Source organism: Acipenser ruthenus, chromosome 3, assembly GCF_902713425.1.
Source record: "Acipenser ruthenus chromosome 3, fAciRut3.2 maternal haplotype, whole genome shotgun sequence".
Taxonomy (NCBI): Eukaryota; Metazoa; Chordata; class Actinopteri; order Acipenseriformes; family Acipenseridae; genus Acipenser; species Acipenser ruthenus.
In genome coordinates, this window is record NC_081191.1 from 7,015,943 (window position 1) to 7,038,337 (window position 22,395).

The 22,395-nt window shown below is 37.9% G+C and overlaps 1 protein-coding gene across 1 annotated transcript; it reads right to left on the minus strand.

Moving 5' to 3' along the window:
- Positions 1-1,355: 1,355 nt before the first annotated feature.
- LOC131709228 (dual 3',5'-cyclic-AMP and -GMP phosphodiesterase 11A-like) lies at positions 1,356-13,417 on the minus strand. Its single transcript, XM_059011360.1, has 5 exons — positions 13,350-13,417; positions 12,581-12,684; positions 11,144-11,302; positions 1,645-1,745; positions 1,356-1,459 (listed from the first exon to the last, which is right to left on the minus strand). Exons 2-5 carry the CDS (start codon positions 12,638-12,640, stop codon positions 1,444-1,446), a joined length of 336 nt encoding a protein of 111 aa, XP_058867343.1. The 5' UTR covers positions 12,641-12,684; positions 13,350-13,417; the 3' UTR covers positions 1,356-1,443.
- Positions 13,418-22,395: the final 8,978 nt, after the last annotated feature.

Below are 22,395 nucleotides of genomic sequence, written 5' to 3' on the forward strand. Positions count from 1 at the left end.
GTCAATTCACGAATGCTATTTTAGTCTGAAAAGCAGTATAATAATAATAATAATAATAATAATAATAATAATAATAATAATAATAATAATAATAATAATAATAATAATAGGATGAGGTGTTCCAGATAATTAAGAGTCTGTGCATGCAGAATCCCAATACAGTGAAGAGTGATAACCAAGGCTGTACAATCAGTTATCTTACTTTAAAAACATTAACCCTTTGCAGTCCATTTATTCAGCACGTCTCAGGCGCATCAGGTCCAATTTATTTTCACACGCACAGTTTATTTTAGACGTGCTGTTTAAAAGTATTTTTTTTCAAAGTAAAACAGGTTTACAAGTCACTGCATATCAACAGGACACTCAGTACTGCATCTCCATTCCCGCCCCACCCCTTGTTCACTGTATTTTTCACATACCTCTTCATAGTCGTGCATACTGATAAATCATCTCCTGATCACTCGTTTTATCATCAAACTCCTTAATAATGCGATCCTAGTCATTATTTTATTACTGTTCTAAAAGCTCTGCAAATGTCCGTTATGTTCTTTGAGCGCTGGATGCAGAAGCAGCTATCTTGTTTGTTTATGGCCGTGTTATCACTGTGGTGCTGGGGCTATGTGTATTGCCCAGATCCGTACCTTTTTTTTTTTTTTTTTTTCGGGCTTCTCTCGACTCCTATTGGTCTCACTCAGCCATTGAAAGGTTTTCTCGGCTTTTTCCGGAGAAAAACAACTAGAGACATGTGTTTGACATCTTTTTGATGATGTCAGACAGGGTCCGACATTGAACCGGAAAATTGTAATGTTGGTCCTGGTCCAACACAGGACAGCGATGGGGTTAAGAATATTTTAAGCCCCCCCCCCCCCCATATTCTATAAATGCAACTCTTTTAAACTGATGCTTCTTTGTCCCTTATGACTTCCTGTGCTGTGGATCAACCTTACTAAATGGTCTACCAAAACAATAAAAACATTGGAAGTGAGGCTTAGGCAGAAAGTGATACCACTGGTATAAGGAACAATCTGTTTAAATGCTCTTTAGTAGATTTAATGGATCTGAATATCCTTAATTAAAGTAAAAAAATGTAAAATAAAAAAACACAGAAAAACATGCTAAGAACAAAAACATATTTAGGGTAACAATAAAACCGACCAGTGACAATCCTGCTCTTTAAAAAAATACTTTAAATGGGAAAAGGATGGGGGAATTAAGTGATGCATTGTTTAGGCATCAATTAAGAAAAATATCAAAGCTAAAACAGATAAAAACTGAGCAAAGCCTGTAGGAATACACTGAACAAGCCAATATAAAGAATTCATGTTGCTAAAGCTGTATGAAGAGTTGAGCCTCACCTGTTTTGAGATTTCCCAGGGTCGTGTGTGAACATGCATGAAATAAACATGACCAAAGGTTTACCTGAGATCATTATTTCACCTGTATTCACCAGCCAGCACACCTGCAAATAATTTGGTTCTGAAAACATGGTCCAAAAAAATAAATAAAATGGCACAATTCTCTATGATTTAAAGCAGCGAGGACCATAAATATAATACACCAGTGTGGATGAATAATCATAAACACACCAGTATTACACAATACAGAAATTCAGATAGATAACTCCTTACATATTTAGTTACTTACTGAAAATACAAGGTGAGGTCAGTGGACAAGATGGCTTGTTTAAGTAACTGCATCATGCTGCTATATTCTTTGGAGCAAAGATTATCAAAAATATTGTGACCCTGCAAAGAGAGGAAACAGGTGGTAAAGGACAAATGCTGGCACGCTAAATCTTCCAAATAAACAACCAAGGTATCCTGACAGCTTGCTGTAATCTTGTTTGTACTGCACAATGGTTTCATTTTGATTAAGTAGTAAAAAAACTAAAGTCCTAGTGGTTCAAATCAATGAGTAATGATGCTACAGATTCCATCGTCAATATTCATTTGAGTATCTAAAGGGTCTTCATTTCATTGTTTCACACAATCATTCTCTTTTGCACTGTTGCTGCATGAATGATATGCAATAGTAGCATCTAATTCACATTGACAGGCCTGCCCAATAGAGAGCAATAAATAATAGATTATGGTTCAAACTCATTTGTCACAGTCTGGAACAGAGGTATATGTGGACCTTAATTTGTCACCCTGTTTGGCTCTCCTTGCTTTCTGAGGCGAGTTACTTTATCGTTCTTCTTTGAATGGATGATTTGAATGTACTGTAGGCATCCTTCTTTGACAGTAAGGTTGTGTTGCATTTGCTGTGGCACTGACTGCGCATTATGCTGTGCATGTGTTCTGTTTGTGTGTAATTGTAAAGGTTCAGACAGGCTTGATGACAGTGTCTGCCTGTGACAGCATTTATCTTACATCATCATCATCTTACACTGTACATTCTCAGTGTGATTGAGGTCTCGGGACTGTGCCAACCAGTGGAAATACTGCTGTGTTCACTGAACCAGTCAGCTATAAATCTGCTACAATGCTGCTTGATCAACTTGTAAAAGCCTGTGACCACCAGAGTAAAAGCATTCCGGTGAAATCCCCATCACAGAGCCTGCACTTCACACAGCTAGGATGCAAACCTGCGCTGTCCTGACTGCATGACTCACTGCACACCACACGGTTATGGCTTTACCAGACGGGCCACTCTTGGATCCCTATCAGCAGCTTTTATTAACTTGTTTCACGGTGTATGCTGTGTTTGGTCTATATGGGTCAGTGAAGGCGAATGCCCCGCAAATTAAAGCCCATTCGGCTTCCACTCTCCTCTGCTAACTGATCCATTCAATAAATAAATAAACTGCAGTCCTGCTCTGAGTCTCCAGGGGGTGCTATCCCACTTGTAACACCAAGTGTAACAGGGGTGTACTGTTACTGCGTGGGTATCCGCTGAGATATGAAAGAGGCACAGAGGGTTTGATGTTGAAACGCCACTCAGGCATCCAGGTTTTATTAAAGCACAGGCTGTTGCAGTGGTTGGTGACTGCCACTAGGGTATCAGCAATGGTAGCCCTAGTGCGTAAGTATCTACATAAAACAGTGTACATGACAATACAAACATGCAAAACAAAACACAGTCGGGGAAAAAACAGCTATAAAACAAAAAGTGGCCGAGCACTACTCCCACTAAAAGGAAGGTCCTGCTCCAGGAACCTTCTCCCTGCATAAACTAAAACTTGAAGGATTAAAATCCTCTCATTAATCCCTGCCCTAAAGTTGTCGGTATCTCGGTCTACACACCGTGAAACTCACCTAAATCCTTCCACTAGACAAAAGGATTTCTCCTATCCTAATACCATGTGGCTGGAGCCTAATTAACCATTAAATCATTCAATTAAGGCTCCAGCCACACTCACATGTATTCTGGCAGGGAGTATTTTAACCCCCTCCCTGCCATCCCTATATAGATATACATATTTACACAAACATTTAGACACTTTGCCTTTTTATTTACTATTTCTAACTCCAGTCAGACAAAACTTCACACAGGGTGAAAGTCGACAACAAAACGAAATATTTTGGCACATTTATATATACTTTTTGAAGGCATATTTATTTCTTAAAAAAGTGTTTTACAAAGTGGAGATGTCTTTGGGGAAATTCTCAAATTTTGTCCACACATTAATAGTAATACCAGCCACCCCACCACCCCACCACCCCACCACACACACACACACAACCTTAAGGGAAATTTGAATGTGTATAATGTTAAAAAGTAAAAACAATTTCGAAAAAATATAAGCTTCAATTGCTTGCTTCAACCACAGGGGTCAGGATTCTTTCCCATAGGGCTACACTGTAATGAATTGGCATCTCGGTCCATTGAATTAATTGGAAAGGCAGGGTGAGATGCAAACCATAAAAGGTATGGTTCAAAGGCAAAAGCCTTACTAAAGAGCAAGAGCTGTAGCAGAGGTGTAAGTCTGGGTCTTGTTACTCTAATGTCAGTATTATTATTATTAACTCAGCCACTATGAGGAGATTAATTACAAAGTGAAGTAACAGGGCTCCCGAGTGGCACATCCAGTAAAGGCACTCCGCGTGGAGTGCAGGATGCGCCATATAGCCTGGAGATCTCAGGTTAGAATCCAGGTTATGTCATTGTTGACTGAGCGCCGCCCGGGTAGGGAGGGCTTAGGTCGGCAGGGCAATCCACTTTTCACCGCGCACCAGCGACCCCTGTGGCTGATAGGGTGCCTGCAGGTCTGCAGTGGAGCCATTCAGATCTGTGTTGTCCTCCGGCACTATAGGTCTGGTGGCTTCACTGTGGATCAGCAGTGTCAAATAAATGACAAAGGAACACGTTTAGGAGGATGTGTGTTTCAGCCTCCGTTTCCTCGAGTCACCAGGGGGGTTGCAACGGTGAACCGGGATAAAAATAATAATTGGGCATTCCAATTTGGGGAGAAAACCGGGGTAAAAACCATTGGCAAAAAAAAAAAAGTTAAGTAACAAAGATTCCACTTCAAATTGTCATGAAATTTAATTCAAATGAAAATGAATGTTGTTTCTAAATGGATTGCAAATGTATAATATACACGGATTAGATCCTTAGCAGTCTCTAACGTACTATAATACATTCCTCCTTCCATTTCTTCCAAAATGTTAACAGTATTTGCTTCAGCTTTGCATTTTACAGTTTCTCTTCAAATGGGCCTGATTTGACAAGGGTAGTTTTAAAATCACTGAAAAATCATAATATAAGCTGTGTTTGTCTGGAGGAAGGACTCTATTGAGAGAACATAAAAAAATAAATAAATGCAGCATTGGCACAGGGATACACATCACCAGGCAAGCTTGAAATCTATTAGGAATGGTTGTCTTTCCACAGCCATATTTCAAAGTGGCATACTAACTTGGTAATAACTATCCTGTAAATTTAAGCAAACTAACTTTCCAGAGAAGGCGCAGAGTTGTCAAGTTTAAATGTGTGCATGCTTCAGTTTAGTTTACTAACGCCATTTATAAAACTTGCAAACTAAAATCATATCTGTCAGCCACTAGAGTTTATACTTTCAGTACTTTATTCATTTTATAAACTTAAACAGTGTATTTGTGCACATTCTGTATTGCTTAATAGATCGGGAGCACTGTTTTATCAATGTAAAGTTACATCGTTTCTGAATATTAGTATACTTTACCATTGCAAAAAAGTAGTTACAACTACAACTATCTTGACAGTAACAAGGAATTCCTTGTTTGTTGGTGCAATACCAGGGTAAGCACAGAGAAGTGGCTGCTGCAATCCTGGCTGATTCCTCAATGCTGGAAAGTGATCTATAAGAATCCAGCTTCGCTCATCCCAGGAGAGTATAGGCTGATCAAATCAACGGTACACTTGTTTTTACAGCAGACACAACTGGTTCTGGATTAGATCTTGGACTACCAAATTCTACCTTCGTCCAAGATTATTGCGAATCAGGGTGTGTGAAACCAGCTGAGAGTGACATACACTACTGTATCTGTAAGCAGGCATGTTCGTGTTTATCCAGATTGAGCCATCTTTAATCTTTGGATCTATATTACCAGGTCAAAAGAGGCATGTTCAATGTAGAATCCAGTGGTATCACAGCTTCTTTGTAAGTATTGTGCTCATTTATTTGTGAATAAACAAACATTGCAGACTGATAACATGGACATTTTCATTATTTACATGGAGAAAAGCTAGGCAAAGGAAACAAGGGTATAGTATTAGTGGTAAAGCAATGGGATTTTATGGAACACTATCTCTGTGAAATGGTATTTCTTTGGAAAATTCATGTTGTACCATCAGAAGCAGTTATGTTTCCTGTCAGTCGCAGCACAGCTGGCAGAGGTGACAAAGTTCCTGATCTGATTATTTCAATCTGTTCACATTCTCGATCAGTGGCTATTGCATGACCTAATGGAAATATTGTCAAGTACAGATGAAGTCCCTTAATTCCACCTCCCCAGATAAAAAGACCGGCATGCAGACTTTATTATTAATATGAAGGAACAGATCATTACTTTTTAAACTCCATAAAAGTTTCTCAGGCAGACTGTCTTGCAAAAAAAATCAGATATTTTTAGAAGTCACTTAACTGCATCTTTTTAAATCGGCATATCATCTTATGTAGGAGATCCGCTTTTATGAATTTGCTTGCTATGTCTGGTCTGTGTGCTTTGTTTAAATATATATATATAGTCTTTGTGATTATGTGTTACCATGTTTTTAGATTGTAAAACACTTGGAGATGTGCTGCATGAAGTGTGCTATACAAAGATAGATTAGTATTATTGCCATTCAGTTCTGTCAATCTCATTGCTCTCCCAGACAGAAAGTGGTTCCAAGACGAGAAAAAAAACATTATGAAAAACAACTAAGTGAATGTAGTGAAAGAATTAAGCTGACAAATGTTTTTTTTTTTTTTTTTTTTAAACCAAAGGGGGGGGGGGGGGGGGAGGGGTGTTCACCCATTCGTCTTTTTCCAAGTTCTGGGCAACATATATAAATAGGCCAAAAAAAAAAAAAAAAAAAAGTCCTGAAAAGAAAACAGAAGGGAAAATATTTCATTTCCAGTGGATGAGCATTACTTCTACTGTTTGAAAATGGACAGGACCACTACGTGACGTAACAGGCGCATCTCTGAAGTGTTAAAAACCAGAGCAGTTTGTTATCTGCACTCCTGTTAGGCCCTGTTGCCTAAAGACAGCTATTAAATAGTTTTCAAAGTAATTGTTATGTGTTTAGTTTGAAAGATGAATCCAATGTGGAGATTTAGAAGGCATGGGGAAAAAAAAAAAAAAAGTGTTAAGGTGGTAACAGTAAACTGGCCCCCAAGGGAGAAGTCAGATAAGAGCTGACATTTCTAAGCTGATAATCTCACTAGGCAAGACGTAAATAGGGCGAGACATGCAGCAATTCATGTCAGAGTCCAAATATATCTCACTTGAAGCCTGAGTCCAATTAACTAGGATCTCAAAGTCTGGATCAAAACATTTGAAGACAAGTAGAAAGATCAAATCAGTTCTCTAAAGAATTCCAGAACTTTTTTTTTTTTTTTGGGGGGGGGGGGGGGGGGGGGGGGGGAGAGAAAGAGAGGAGGCTAGCTATTGTATCTTCAGTGCATTTTAAATGACTACTTCATGCAACGACGTAATAAACTCCACTGGGGCCTCTCCTTTTGCTTTCCTCATTTGAATCTTCTGAAGCCGAAATTAAAATTACAAATTTAGTACACTGAAGATCCAATCTTTGATCCCGTCTCCTGCAATAATGTTAGCACAGACTTACTGCACCATATAACCAATAATACTGTGCAATATGATGAAAGTGGGTAGCTGGAAAGTTTTCCAGTTTGTTTTAAGGCCTGCATATTGAAAAATATATATATATATATATATATATATATATATATATATATATATATATATATATATATATAGCTTAAATAATTTGTAACTAAATATTAAACATTATGAAACAAAAGATTAATACAAAGAATAAATATTTAAAGACAGCTTTCTTTTTTTGCTACTACAGTCAATTGAGTTTTCCAAATTTACAGATTAATAATGGAAGTACATATTGAGAATACTGTAAAACATGTAGTTCAGCGAGTTTCATTTTCAACTCTGACCTTCCTGAATTCATAGAATGTCTGCGCTCCTATGGCACTTCCACGACCCACACCAATTGTTAACGCGTATCCAGGTAAACCGCCACGGGACTGTCCGACACACTGCTGCAACTGTACAGCACACGAACACCAGGGGGTGCCATCTCCCACAAGTCAGAGCACATCCAAATGAAATCCCGAAGAAGAAAAGCACAGGGCTGTGCAGCAGCTAACAATTTGTCAATTTGTTTCAAAGTGCAATTATAATATGCATGCTTGCAGGTCTATTACATCTAAAGGTTTTGGGTATAAGGGACCAGGTTAGTGTATCTTAAAACAAATAGCAATTTTAAGTGGGTTTGTAATTGAATCAAGCTGGTCTCAAGTCTAATGACTTGGTGATATGAAGCTGACCCATGAAAATAAAAAATAAATGCAACACAATCAGCACTTCAGGGTACCTTTGTAGGCAGTTTTTAAGGGGAGCATAAACTGAATGTGTATGGAAATTAAACCACCCTCAACCCCCTACAGAAGGTGTTCACAAAGCAACTGTCTTTGACATCCCTAGACTGGTTTGGTGAGGTTTAAATTCATGTTCATAAGGGACCCGAGTGACACACCTGGTAAAGGCACAGCTGTGTGGGGTGCTGGGTGAATGATAGTCACAGAAGAGCAGCTTTATGCCCTGGTTGTGCAAAGTCACTGATCTCTGCTGGAGATTCAAATGCCAGCAATCAAAATTAGATATGCATTTTTTTGCCCAATCCCTATCATCACTTAAAATTAGTTTACTAGAATAAGCATGTGTTGCAGTATCTCCGAGTTCTCCCCAACTGGAAAGTCATTCAAGCGACGCGGCTGCACAGCCACTGCAGGCAATTGTGTGAATCAATACCACAACTGCATAATGCCCTTGGGCTTAAACCTAAGAGGCAAAGATACAACATTCCCCTCTATTCCTTGGAGATCCGCAGCACCATTAAAACTGTAGAACCTTTTCACAGCTTCATACCTTTACTATGCCAAGCTAGATAAAACATTGAGGAAACTGCTGGGTTTGATTTACTGAACTAAAGTGTATAAGACTTTCGTTAACCCTAAAACTCATTTTGGGATAGCTAAAGCATGTCAATTTTTACCCTCCCACCCAAAATCTATATTAATTTAAAAACATATATGGTTATGATACATAAGTTAACATATACAAAATATATATTTAAAAATAGCTCACATAATATTAATGGCATAAATAAAAAAAAATAAAAAAAATGTGTTACCAAATCTCTTGTAAGGGGCTCTAAATGAAAGTATGAAGTCAGTGTTATTTATTTTCTGCCACCTTGTGGCTACTTTCTGAAGTTGCATGTGATGTATAACAAGGGTTCAGGGGATTGATGCCACAGTGACAGTGCAATTACAGATTCTCACTCCTGACAGTGAGATGAGGTTTAAAGCTCAGTAACTACAAATGCAGAGGAGCCTGGCTCATCTACTGCACAGTGCTTAAGATGTTCCCTTGTGATTTGCGTGGTGTAATATTTTATATAATATATTCTTAGACACTAAATATATATTTATTCTTTGTGTCTAACTTGAGCCTTTTCCTTTCTTTTACTGTTACCCTCACTACTTGCTTTTAACTTAATAGAAATAATATTTTCTATGCAAAAAAGCAATATTGATAGATGGTCAAACATTGACAATACTGTATGTCAGGTCTAAACATGATATTTAACATGACTGAAAACACCGTGCAACCAATCGTACAAAAAGATACAATACAATTTAATTGTAGCATATCAGCTTTCAGTCTGTTCCTCTAAAATTAAACAATATTCATTTAAGAAATGTAGGAGAGAGGTTATTAATGAGTGCACTGCATAGTCAGTGTAGTGCAGACTCATCTAATTCCATATGCAACACTGGTGCCCACAGATTGTATTTGAGCCTCATTCCAATGCACTAGCTCAGCATTATAAATGAACACTGTTTCCCAGCATTGCCACTGGGCAGGGTCTTCTATTAGATGACATTGAATACTCAAATATATACCCTGACCACCAAGTGAATTGCCAAATATTATCAAAAAAAATACCACACCAAAATATGATATTTGCAAAGGAGGATCATATTTTGGTGTATACTTTACTGAACTTTGCTATGCTTTCACAATGGTACAGTACACAACAGTAAATGTTTAACAGGCCTGCGTGACAGGACAGCATCACTGGCAATGATGTTTAGACCAGGAAGGGAGGCTCAGGCACACATTTAATAATAATAAACAAATAAAACACTGGACAGCACACATTAACAAAATAAACAGTACAAAGGCCAAAACAAAAAGTCTACAAAAACACTCACTGACACATACATAAACAAACAAGACCGCACACAACACCGCCACCTCTCAGCAATATAAACTCTAACTCAACTAACACCTGGGATCCCCCTATTTATACACCTGTGGCCCACAGCCTAGAAACTTGGTATTAACATTATTTAGCATGAGCTATTGAGAAGATCCAATTCTGGGGATACAAGGCGGTCTATCTGTCTGTATGTCACACTGTGACAGGATACCACAGGTGCAGAGGCTTTTAGGCAGCAATGTAGATACTCAGAAATGGCAGGTTTAAGCACTAGTGCACACTTATTAACAAACCAACAAAAAAAAAAACACAAAGCCTAGCTCTGTCACAGAGCACTAACTACACAGTCCCAACTAACAACTGAGCAGATAAGCTGCTTACCAGTACTAAAATAACATACTTCTTAAACAAACTGATTTCCATACCTTAACAACAGTAGCCAGGTCAGTACACAGATATTAGCCTGAGCACAGACAAACAGACTCCATTGCAGTGCCCTTGTATACCTGGCCTGATTAGCATCAGGTGAACTAAATCCCAGCTAATTGCTGGCCAGCTCGGCTGCGTGCAGCCTGCTGGGGAATGTAGTTTTGGTCCTGGGCAGCCATCTTATCTCCCAGGACTATACTTATTTAAAGGCAGAGCTCCTGGAGACGTCAATCAAGATTTTGAAGCAGTGCCAAGTTCTCCAAAAGGCAAAGGCAAAATCCTGCCAGTCATGCTGATATCGGCTGTTTAATTCTCAAAAGAAATGTTTTTTTTGTTTTTTTTTAAGAGTTGTCCTGACTGAAGAGTTGCCATACAAATACCTTAAAGTCTTTTTTTTGTTTCCTTATAAAAAAAATATTACCAGGCTATATTTCTTTGAAATTTAAAGTAAAAGCAATTTATAAAAGTCTAAGTGTACATTTTTTTCCCCTAATAAATACAGTACAAGACAAAAAAGCAAAATATCTCTCTTCCAATATTTCACTTCAATTCATGTTTCCAATAAGAAAAAAGAAACTATGATATGAAGCCACAGACAATGAGGGATTTTATATAAAGCGACACCATTTTCTTCAACTCTAATTTACCTGTCAGATATAAAGGTATTGTTTTTAGATTGCTTTTCTCTTCCTTCATGAGTACAGATTCGAAAGCAAGGACAATTAGACTATGAGAATGAGAAAACAATTCTTACTTTTTCATCATCTTCAGTAAAAGGAGCTCCATTTGGATTCTTGTTGATTGCCTGTACCACTCCAGTTACTTCTCCATCACTATTGTGGATGGCCATGCAGAGAATCGACTTGGTTTTATAGACTGCCAGCTTATCAATCTCGTCGCTGAATCGATGGTCCTGAAAGATGTGAAGCACATTAAACCCCCAATTTAAAGATTTTTTTTTTTACAACAGTATAAAAAGTGGAGTGTCAGTGCTGGGACGACATCCGTTTTCATGTTTGAATATTTTTTTGTAATATAAAAGGATATTAAAACTTTTTTTCTTTTTTAATTAACTTTAAAACAAAAGTATAATTCATAACATTGCAGTGAAAAAAATCACTGGGGATTAGAATGTTAATGCATATTTTAAAAAAGGAGTGGAACACCGACGTGGTCATTTTTGCCATATATTATTATTATTATTATTATTATTATTATTATTATTATTATTATTATTATTATTATTATTAGTAGTAGTAGTAGTAGTAGTAGTAGTAATAGTCGTAGTCGTAGTAGTAGTGTTTGTTCAATAATTTGAATATTTGTCCTTGCACTAGTTTAAATCTAAAAAGATTTATATTTTACTTGGGGTGGAAATAAACACATGGATTAGTAGCTCAAGGACTGTCTGGCAGAGCAATGACCTCGGTTCAGCAACATTTTGTCAATAACTGAGTGATGGTTTAGTTATGGCTGCCAGCTTAGTTGATGTACAGTACTACTCATTGTTGTAAATTAGCAAGTTATTTGGTCCATGCCTATACAATAGTTGAAAACGCTTTTGTTTTTTTCCAAAGTTTTGTGGTTTTATATGTTACTTTACTTCTCATAACTTTCTAAGCTGTTCCCATAGTATACAGTACTACAGCAGTATACTATCTTTTAAGGCTAGTCATTGATAAATTGTTTTACTATTGACCGACTGAAAAATCCATCCTTTCCTGGGAGAAGTGGCTAGGAGTGTCATTAATGATACTGAAAACAGGATTGCAATTGTCAGAGAAATCGACCTGTGTTTTATGCACACTGATTGAGTTCAAACACAACCTACTTTTTTTCTTGATAAATACAACCTTGCCTCACAGAAATGGTTAATTTGATGGTGAATACAGAATGTGCTTTCTAAACATAGATCACAATGCAGCACAGAAAGACTCATATGTTGCCAAACAGATTTTTTGCATTTGCTATAGCCCTAGTTATACAGCATATATTTTAACATATATTGCAATCACAGTTTACAGGAATTAGGGATTGGTTTGCAGTGGCATCACATTTGTCACTTTAAAGTGCCGTAACTCAGCTATAGTAATAGCTTCAATGCAACATGCAACTGTTACCAACAGATAAAGCTTCTTCAGTCTCAGCTATTATCAAGGGAACAGGCAGAATCCCTTAATGATTATCGTACCAGAGAGGTTAAACATTGGCTGCTGTCACACACTGGCTTCTGTGAGCTCGTCTTGTGCATTGAATCTTATCCATCGATTCACTTCATCCTGTCAACCCTGCCTCCTTTGGGGAAAAAATGTTAAGTCTGCATATTACACATCTTCTCATACTTTTACATTTAGCTTAAAGTGGTTTTAAATGGCGAGAGCACAATGCATAATAGGATCCTTTTTGTAAGGCAACTTGATTTTTATTAGCTGCATCCTCTTGTCTTGTCAAGTGTATTGTGCCTTGTGATAATCTCATGAAAACATTTTATTTGTTGGATAAACCTGCAATTCCTATTTGTGGCTGATACATATTTACTGTTTGAAATCATATTTACCATAAACCACTTCAACATCTAGGTGGAATTAATATATTAATATATTATCTAATATAGGATAATAAACTTACAATAGTCATGCACCTCATCCTGGGTTTCATAACTACCCACTATAAAGTTTCTGACTTAAATGACTTGGAGTCAATCGTTTAAGCAGTCTGGCTTCTATTAAATAAATAGTTCCTTCTCTGCAGCTCCCAGTAGTAACCCTAAAGATTCAAAGCATCCCTGGTTATAGTCTTGCCACTAATCAGAACAATACATATAGACAATGTTATAACTAGCTGTAAGAACGGCTAAGAATTCTGACACCATACCCATATGGAATGTATCCTCTGCGGTGTTAGAAAAATAAACAAACCACAACATTTAAATATAATTCATCAATAACATGTATACAGACCTGCTCTGAGTGCAGTGCAGCATATCACGAGAGCAGGTGCGGTCACTACTCATAACTTCACAGCAGAGGTGGAGCGGATAATAAGGATTTCAAAGAAAGAGCCCAGAAGGCTGCCCAGGAAAGAGGACACCCCTCACTCAACTAAATTAGCTTCATCCCGCGTCCTTTTTTATCATTATAGTACTGTTATGTGTTTCCTTCAGTACCGGTTCATTAGCAATACATACTGTATGTGTATGTATTTATTAATTTGGCAGACCCAGTATTGCAAACTGATTTCTAAGCAACTGGCACCTCCCATTTAGGTATCTCTAAACTGCTCCAACACATTGCTATGGAAACCTTTTCTTTTCTTAAAAGGTGCAAAAAAAAAAAAAAAAAAAGGTAATTTTTACCCAGAATTAGAAGCATCTAATTATGGAACCTCTCATGGTCCATTTACATTTTCCCATCTCATTTTACACTTATTAATTATCATAATCATAATCGATTCACTTTCAAGCAATACCATGAAATATGAGACATGAAGACTCAAGCCAGTGAATAGCTATCCAGTTGGCTATATAGATGTGGCGGAGTGTCCCGCCCCTTTGATTGTTTTATTTATATTATGAGTTATATGTTTATATGACGGCGAAAGCCCATTATTATTTGAGAGAGAGAGAGAGAGAGAGAGAGAGAGACACACACACACACACAGACACACACGCCAACAACACACCACACAAAAAACAAAAACAAACAAACAAACAACCAATCACAACCAACAAAACCCCAACCAACCAACCACCACACAAACCAATTGCTATATTTAAATATACTTGTTATTGTTTGTTTGGCCAACGTGCCCTTTTGTTTTGTGTTTGTTTAAATCTTTTGTTTTATTATTAAATAAAATAGCTGAGCGCCGTAGCGCTCAGTTTCACCACCGCCATACCTTATGTGTTTTGGTTCCTGTTTCTGGTCTGTGACGTCACCACACACTCCACTCAACAACAGCTTGTCCACAATAGAGACATTTATTGATGAAACAAAAGTTTAATGCCCTTCATATTTTTGAAATCCTATACCTTTTCATAGGCTATGCAATTTAATAATCTACCCTATATTTACACTTCGAATGGCAAACACAGTTTGGACTATTTCTACCCCTTCAGAGATGCCATAGAGCAAGCACTGGAGAGAATTCCACACTGAAGGTAGTCTTACTAAGATCAACAGTGTTTTATTAAAGACTGCATATTTCACTAAGAATTTAAGTATTGTTTTTTTTTTATTGCTGCAATACCTGTTTATGAGTAAAACTTAAAATTTTTTTTTTAAAAAGTAAGTAAGTAAAGCTAACTAAATAAAAACAGAGCTTGGAAGAGCATTTAAAACAAAATAGATTGACTAGCAGATGATATTTGGAATGGCTAATACAAGATGTGTGTGTGTAACAGGCACATTGACAACACCTATTGTTGTGCATTAGGCAAGAACAGAACGATATATTCACTACAGAGGTTGTGAGAGTTCACAGTTCAGATACTAACATCTTACTAACAAGCGAAGAACCCATACAAATTAGGCCCCATTTCACAAATAAGAGTCACTGCATTCCATAAAATGAACTGCTGTACCTAGCACTGCAGGAAGCCTGTGGTTATATTATAATGATGTGGGCTTGTAAAAGGTGGAATGAAACTAACAAATCTTTGACATGACTGTTTTCAATAGCCGGACTTGGAATGCGCATTGATGGGCTGAATGGACTGGTCTCCTGTCGTTCATTACTGTTCTTAAAAAACTCACTTAAGAATAGCATTGCTGTGAATGTAAATAAGAGCTTTCTGTCAGATAATTACAGAACCATATAACACAGCTGCAGTCCTTACCAAACCTTTGCAGTTTATGGTTATTATTGTGCAGTACTTGAAAAGGACAAGATGTGAAGGTGCGTTTTGATTGGCATGTTGTTATAAAACTGTACCGGAAATGATCTGTTAATTATGTATTGAGATGTAATGGGTTCAGTTGTTTGACATACCAAGGGTTATAATAGTGTGCCAAATGTGTATTTGCGTATACTGTACAGCACCCCAGAGATGTAACTTTTTGCCAGAGATCATAAAGTAAAGTTGCTTTATTAGGTTACTTAATTGTAATTTATTTTATTTGGTGATGTTACCATAGTAGGAGACAAGAAACTCTTTCTGGGGGGATATCACCAGCAAGAAAACATGTAGAGGTAATGGGCAGTGATACTGAGACCTGGCACTGTGTAGATCATTAAAAACATGTAGAGGTAATGGGCAGTGATACTGAGACCTGGCACTGTGTAGATCATTAAAAACATGTAGAGGTAATGGGCAGTGATACTGAGACCTGGCACTGTGTAGATCATTAAAAACATGTAGAGGTAATGGGCAGTGATACTGAGACCTGGCACTGTGTAGATCATTAAAAACATGTAGAGGTAATGGGCAGTGATACTGAGACCTGGCACTGTGTAGATCATTAAAAACATGTAGAGGTAATGGGCAGTGATACTGAGACCTGGCACTGTGTAGATCATTAAAAACATGTAGAGGTAATGGGCAGTGATACTGAGACCTGGCACTGTGTAGATCATTAAAAACATGTAGAGGTAATGGGCAGTGATACTGAGACCTGGCACTGTGTAGATCATTAAAAACATGTAGAGGTAATGGGCAGTGATACTGAGACCTGGCACTGTGTAGATCATTAAAAACATGTAGCGGTAATGGGCAGTGATACTGAGACCTGGCACTGTGTAGATCATTAAAAACATGTAGCGGTAATGGGCAGTGATACTTAGACCTGGCACTGTGTAGATCATTAATAGTTCTGCACAGGTAATCCTTAATCCCCGGGGTAAAAATGATATATATATATTTTTTTTTAAAGCGCACACACACACAAGGAATACCCCCACACGATAAAAAAACTAAAAATGAACAAATGAGTTCCCCTCCCATGGGTAAAAGCACACACAAAATGTATTCCACAGCAATAAACAGAAAAGAAAAAACCAAAAGTCTAAGAAGAAAAATACAGTCCACAGTTAGCTGCCAAAAAGGCTGCAAAAGAAAAAGAAAAGATGGAGAATCAAGCTCTACAGTCGCCACCACCCAGAACAGACGTCCTCCAGGAGGCGCTGGACCCGTCAGGCGATGTCTCCTACTCCACCTGGAGGGGAGATCCCAGGAAACCTGGGAAAGGACACAGACCGACTTTCAGGGATAAGGAGTACAGGTAAGTAAATCACAATCGCTCTAGTACAGACTACAGGTCGCATGGTATCTTTCCAACACTTTGAGACCCTGGTTCCTTGGGACCACGATCTGGGTCTGCACCTCCCCAGTTCATGCTTCCATCTCCTTCCGCACCAGTATGTCCGCCTCTATGCGCAACTTACTCCACTCATGAAGGAGTCTTCGGGCCTCGGGTAGCGCATCGCTCTGGACAAAGGTTTCAGGCAGGATCCTCTGCATCCACCAAGTCCGAACCGTGTGAATGGCAGCGACAGGACCAGGCCAATCTCTCCAGGGGAAGTCTGGGGTCTGCTCTCCAGATAACCTAGAAAGAACATCCACATTCCTATTTATACCTAGTCTATACTTCAAATCAAACTTACAGTTAACCAGTTGTGCCGCCCAACAGCTGGATCAGTTGGACATCTACCTCCACATCCGGCTGCAAGTACTGCAAAACAAGATCACGGTCACTGTGCACGTCTACCTTGTATATAGTCGCCAGGGGGTGTCGTTGAGGAACTTCAACGGGGTAGGGGTTCAGATTGCACAAACGCAGGGGTACCCTTCCTCGCTTCACCCATACTAAGGAGCGTGCCACTTGCCTCTCCGTCTCTCCTTCCCCGGCTTCCACTGTAGCGCAGTATTCTGAGCGGGCTCGGTGACCTAGGTCCAGACCACCATCTCACTGTGAGGGGGAATCTTTATGGGCTGCTGTTTAGATAACCCGGCCGTCCCCTCCTTTCCATCGGGGGTCTGTCCTTTCGCTACTCTCCAGCAGACAGTTAAAAAATAGAGTGAGGTACTTTTCAGGAAATGCATTGCTATGCAGTTCTGATTTAGGGACAAAAAAAAATGTCCATACCAATTACTCAATTCACAGTCATTTAGGGGAGGGGATATTTAAATGTCCGTGTCTGCTTACCAAGTAGGAAAAGAACGACTCTGAATATTACGAGGAGAGCTTCATGCGTTGCCATGAAAATAAAAACATTTAACAAGAGAAATGAATTCACGTGTTGTCCCGCACATTCTGTGTTATGTGTTTGTGGAACATCTAAAAGTTAAATTTAATTAACACTATAACCGCCTTTCAATACATGTTTTTATTTTGAATATAACCTACAATATTCTATAGATAGATATAGAGCACCTGCCTGCCGAAACAGAGCGTGGTAAGCGCCACAGAATGGGCAAAAGTGCAGCCTGACTCTGCCACAGAGGGAATTGCGTCCTCATAATTAGAATAACAAACGGTAGTTTAAAACAAGTCTCTCAAGTAGGTTGTTTTATAGGGCGTGGAGCTGGGATACAAATCAGAAGGAGCACACAAACTACAACGATTGAAAATAATTCCAGGTTTTATTTGGAGAGGACACAGACTCGGATAAAATAAATTTGCACAATATCAACATAACCAATTACTACTTCAATCGACAAGAGGTCTTGGATGCGAAAGGTTATTTCGAGTGACATATTTCAGATAACGCATAACACCAGCTTTTAGCAAACTGTGCGCTTTATAAATGTGGTGTATTTGGTTGGCTCTGCCAGGCAATCGTGTGACACAGCCGACAGTCACACGTCACAACAGCTGAATTGTACCATGATAGCGAACTCAGGAAAAGACGGTAACTTGGTTTATTATTCCAATACTGCTGGCCAAAATAATATATCTGACAGCACTCTATCACCAACAGGCTTTCTTGCTGGGGTTTTCAGACAGTTGTATTTACAGTTCACTCAGCAATTTGACTGCACTTCCCCTGCCAGCTACAGTCCCCCCATATTTATCATTTTTAGCCTGCCCACCCGGCCAGCTAACAGTCTTTCGCGCTCTTTAGAGGTTATGACCCCCAGAAGAACACGATAACCCAGCACGAATATATGAATTCCACTTTCTGGAAATTACAACCGGTGTTAAGGTAAGGTTGTGTGGTATTCATAAAGATTAAGTTTTAGATCAGTGTTTTTCTTTTGTTTTCCTCTGAAACATTCATAAAGTACGCATTCTTTCTGATCATTGACCAGGGGCCGGTTGCATAAAGATTAGTCTTTGGCTTGGTCTAATGTTAAGTCTGAAGATATGACACACACAATTAAGATGGTTGCATAAAACAGTCTTTAAGTTTAATTAGACCATTATAACCTTCCGCGGTACACTCTTGGAAAAACTGGAAGAAACAAACAAATATGGCCGGCTCATGAAACACCGAAGCTCTCAATCCACCGTATGTAATTGAAAATGTACACCTTTGGGGGATTTTAGTAAAATATATATATATATATATATATATATATATATATATATATATTGTACTTAAACACAAGGCGGGAGAAAATAAAAAAAAAACTTTAAAATATGTGTGCCAAAGGCATATGAGAAGAAATGTTTGCCAGGGGCTCAAGTGAAGAACAAAGTGGTAGTAAGAAAGAGATGGACAGAAAGAAAGGAAATGGAGGGAAGAAAAAAATGCCATTGCCAAAACCACCAGAGTGTGAGTGCAGCTATTAAATATTGCATTTGTGATTGTACTTTGCAACCAAAATTGTGTTTATGAGATTAGGTACACAAAGTAAATGTTTAAAGGATTCATTGATATGTATATTACAAATGGCCATTTGGCATGTTAAATCCAATATTTTCACACCAAGTACTTCACACGCTCAAAAAACGTACTTTGCATATTGATAATCTTTTAAAGTATAACTTTAATTTTAAATCAATGCTTTGCCGAACCTTTAAATAATATTTACACCACTATTCGTTGAACCATGTGCGGTCATTTTCAGATGGCACTTCACTATCTCAGATGTGGCAGTCTGGTTCGAAAACCCCTCCAAGCTTACCATACAGATCATCCAGGCCAAAGTCATCCGAAAGATCAGACAGGTCTAGGTCTGGCAGATCAGATACGCCAAGATCACCTTGCAGACCAGATGAAAGGTTAAGATCAATTTGCAGATGGGATGAGAGGACCCCTACAAGGTCAAGTTGTGGGGGAAGACCCGTGCCATTCTCTCATTACAGTATGTTTTCATTTTATTATCTTATTATCTTTATTCAAACAATACCATTTTGATTTTTAACAACCAATCCATATGCTTGTTTATTTACTATTTTTATTGTCAAGTTTCTGTAACAGCAAACCCTTCCATCTCTACAGAGAATGCCACCAAAGAAGACCTCTGACTGATGATAGTAAGTTGATCATTCATCTTTCAAGCCTTAAAATCTTTGTTTCATTTAATTTACAAATGCTCCAGCTGTCTTCTGTAGTAATTGGTATTTTGTTTGGAACCGGAGATTTAAATTGTTTCTAGCAATTCTATTGATTTTTGTACACCCCAATTCTTCTAATAGCTCATATGATTGTTGCATGATCTTACAGTTAATGAAATGGTCTTTGCTTTAAAAAAAAGTCTTTTGGTTAAATCAACAGATGCAATAAAGTGTCTGTAAAAAGAAAGTTCATCACTGCAGAACATTACTGCATTGCATCTCTGAATTATCACCTAATTGCTATAAATGTCTGTTCTAATAGATTTTCAGAGAAGTATCCTCATGAAGCTTGACAGCATTCTTGAGAAGCAGCAGGAAGGCTTGGTCCTATTGCAGTGGGTGGTTTTTTCCCTTGGCACATTGTGGAGGACATTGACGATGTGCTTCCTCGACCCTGGCAGACTATAGAAGAAATGGAAGATATGTGCACCCATGTGCTTGAATAAAACTTTTGAGTTGTATCTGATAGTTTGCCTTTCATTTTAATATTCATGATGTTCAAAATGTACCGTGATAATGATGCTGTCGGTGGTTGTGGTTATGAGTATAACCGTAGCGCTTAAAGTAGTCCTTAAATGTATTTGTGTGTGTGTGTTTTGTACGGCCTTTCTGCTGGAGATTACGTGATATTAAGAACGGGATCTTGACTGCTGAAACCTTGTGAGTCACAAGCACTGCACTTAGTCGAGCTGCCAAAAGGACTTCCTTTTGCTGTTTCACGATGTATTTGGGTGACAATGTCACACAGTCATGACTAGAGTCGATTTTCACGTGCATGTAAAAACCCAGTCATAGTTAACCCAAACTTGCTTTAAGTGCAGTACAGGACACAGGACACAGTTGTAATTTAAATGGAGCTAAAGACAGAGGGAAGGAGACACTCCTTCACAGAGAGCGGTGAGAGTATGGAATGGGCCATGCTGTTGAGGCAGAATCATTTGGATCCTGTAAAACTCAACTTGACAAAGTCCTGAGAGCTTAGATGAGACAAATGGGCTCCTCTCATTCATATGCTTTCTTAAGCCTGTAGACATATTCAGTATATTGAAACAGCACCAGACATGATACAGTGACCCAAATCACAGAAGCCTTCAACACTGAAAAAATGCACACTAAATTTACACTAAAATAATGTGCTGGAAATTACATGCAGCTATACGGTCATTCTCACATTTTGTGTGTAGAAACATAAAACGTCATTTTAGTCATTTAAAAGCATGCCTTCTGAATTGCTTGAGATTTTTAATGATTTGTTACTGTTTAAATTGTGATGATTGCTATATCTGTAAAACCACGACTCCAGCCTTGAAAGACACACTAAAAGTGTATTACTGTAGTTTTATAAGGCTTTTTCTATACACAACAAACATACATTCAGAAACACTTTATTGGATATACCGGTGCTACAAAGTGCCTCAATCAATTCTAACACACACAAGGTGCTTCCTCCCAGGAAGAAAACTATTAAAATAAAAAATACTTCATATGATGTTTCCACCACTGAAGAATGAAGACGGCAGCTCTCGCTTAATGAAAAACTTATATCCCAAAGTGTCTCTCAATTATTCATATTTTATTAAAAAAAAGGTAAAAAATAAAACAAAAACTAAATAAAGCTTATGTGTTTTGACATGTCTACATGCTCTGATGAATTAGTGAATTAGTTTGATTAGTTGTTTTTATATTGTGTATGTATTTGTTGTAATGTTTAGTATGAAAGATGAAACTGGATTGTGTCTGCTGACCCCCAAGACACCCTTGTGAATTATATTGTGTATCTCAAGGGTTATATCCTGGAGAGCACAAGTTTGAAATAAAACACAGTACATAATCAAATTAAATGATTTATTTTTAAACATATACTAATGATACACAGTCTTTGCAATGCTCAGTTTTGGTTCTGTGAAAGTAGAAGGCGCCTCTAAAAAGAGGCGATAATATATATATAAAAAAAGCTTTCCGGGCATATTGTTAATTACTATTGATCTTTCATCACCTGTTCCTTGTCAGTGGATGACATCAAATGGCACAAATAATTGGTAAACAGCAGAATTTGAATCTGAGCTGTCACACAGGAAATAATAAGATATCAGAAGGCAGCTGTTTAAACTTAAAAAGATGTAAAACAAAAATCAGTATAGAAACATTACTATCCCATTAAAATATTAAGGAATTAATTTAAAATAATGTAAAGCAAAGTAATATGGTATTATTATTATTATTATTATAACATTGATGCCTAATGGTAATTTATTACAGCCTTATTAAAATGTCACACTAAAAAGATTTAGACATACCTTCTAGCTCAGCTGTTGAAATACTTAATCAGCTGATGTGTAAAAGGAGCAGAAGTGTTACTGATGCAGTGCCATCTCCTGTGTTTATATAGTGAATTCAATTAAGGAAGTGAGGAATCTTTCACGTTTCCATACCACCTTACTGAATGACAAACATACTGTACAGCTGATTACAATACAGTAGTTGAACTCCCTGTTAAGTCTCGAGA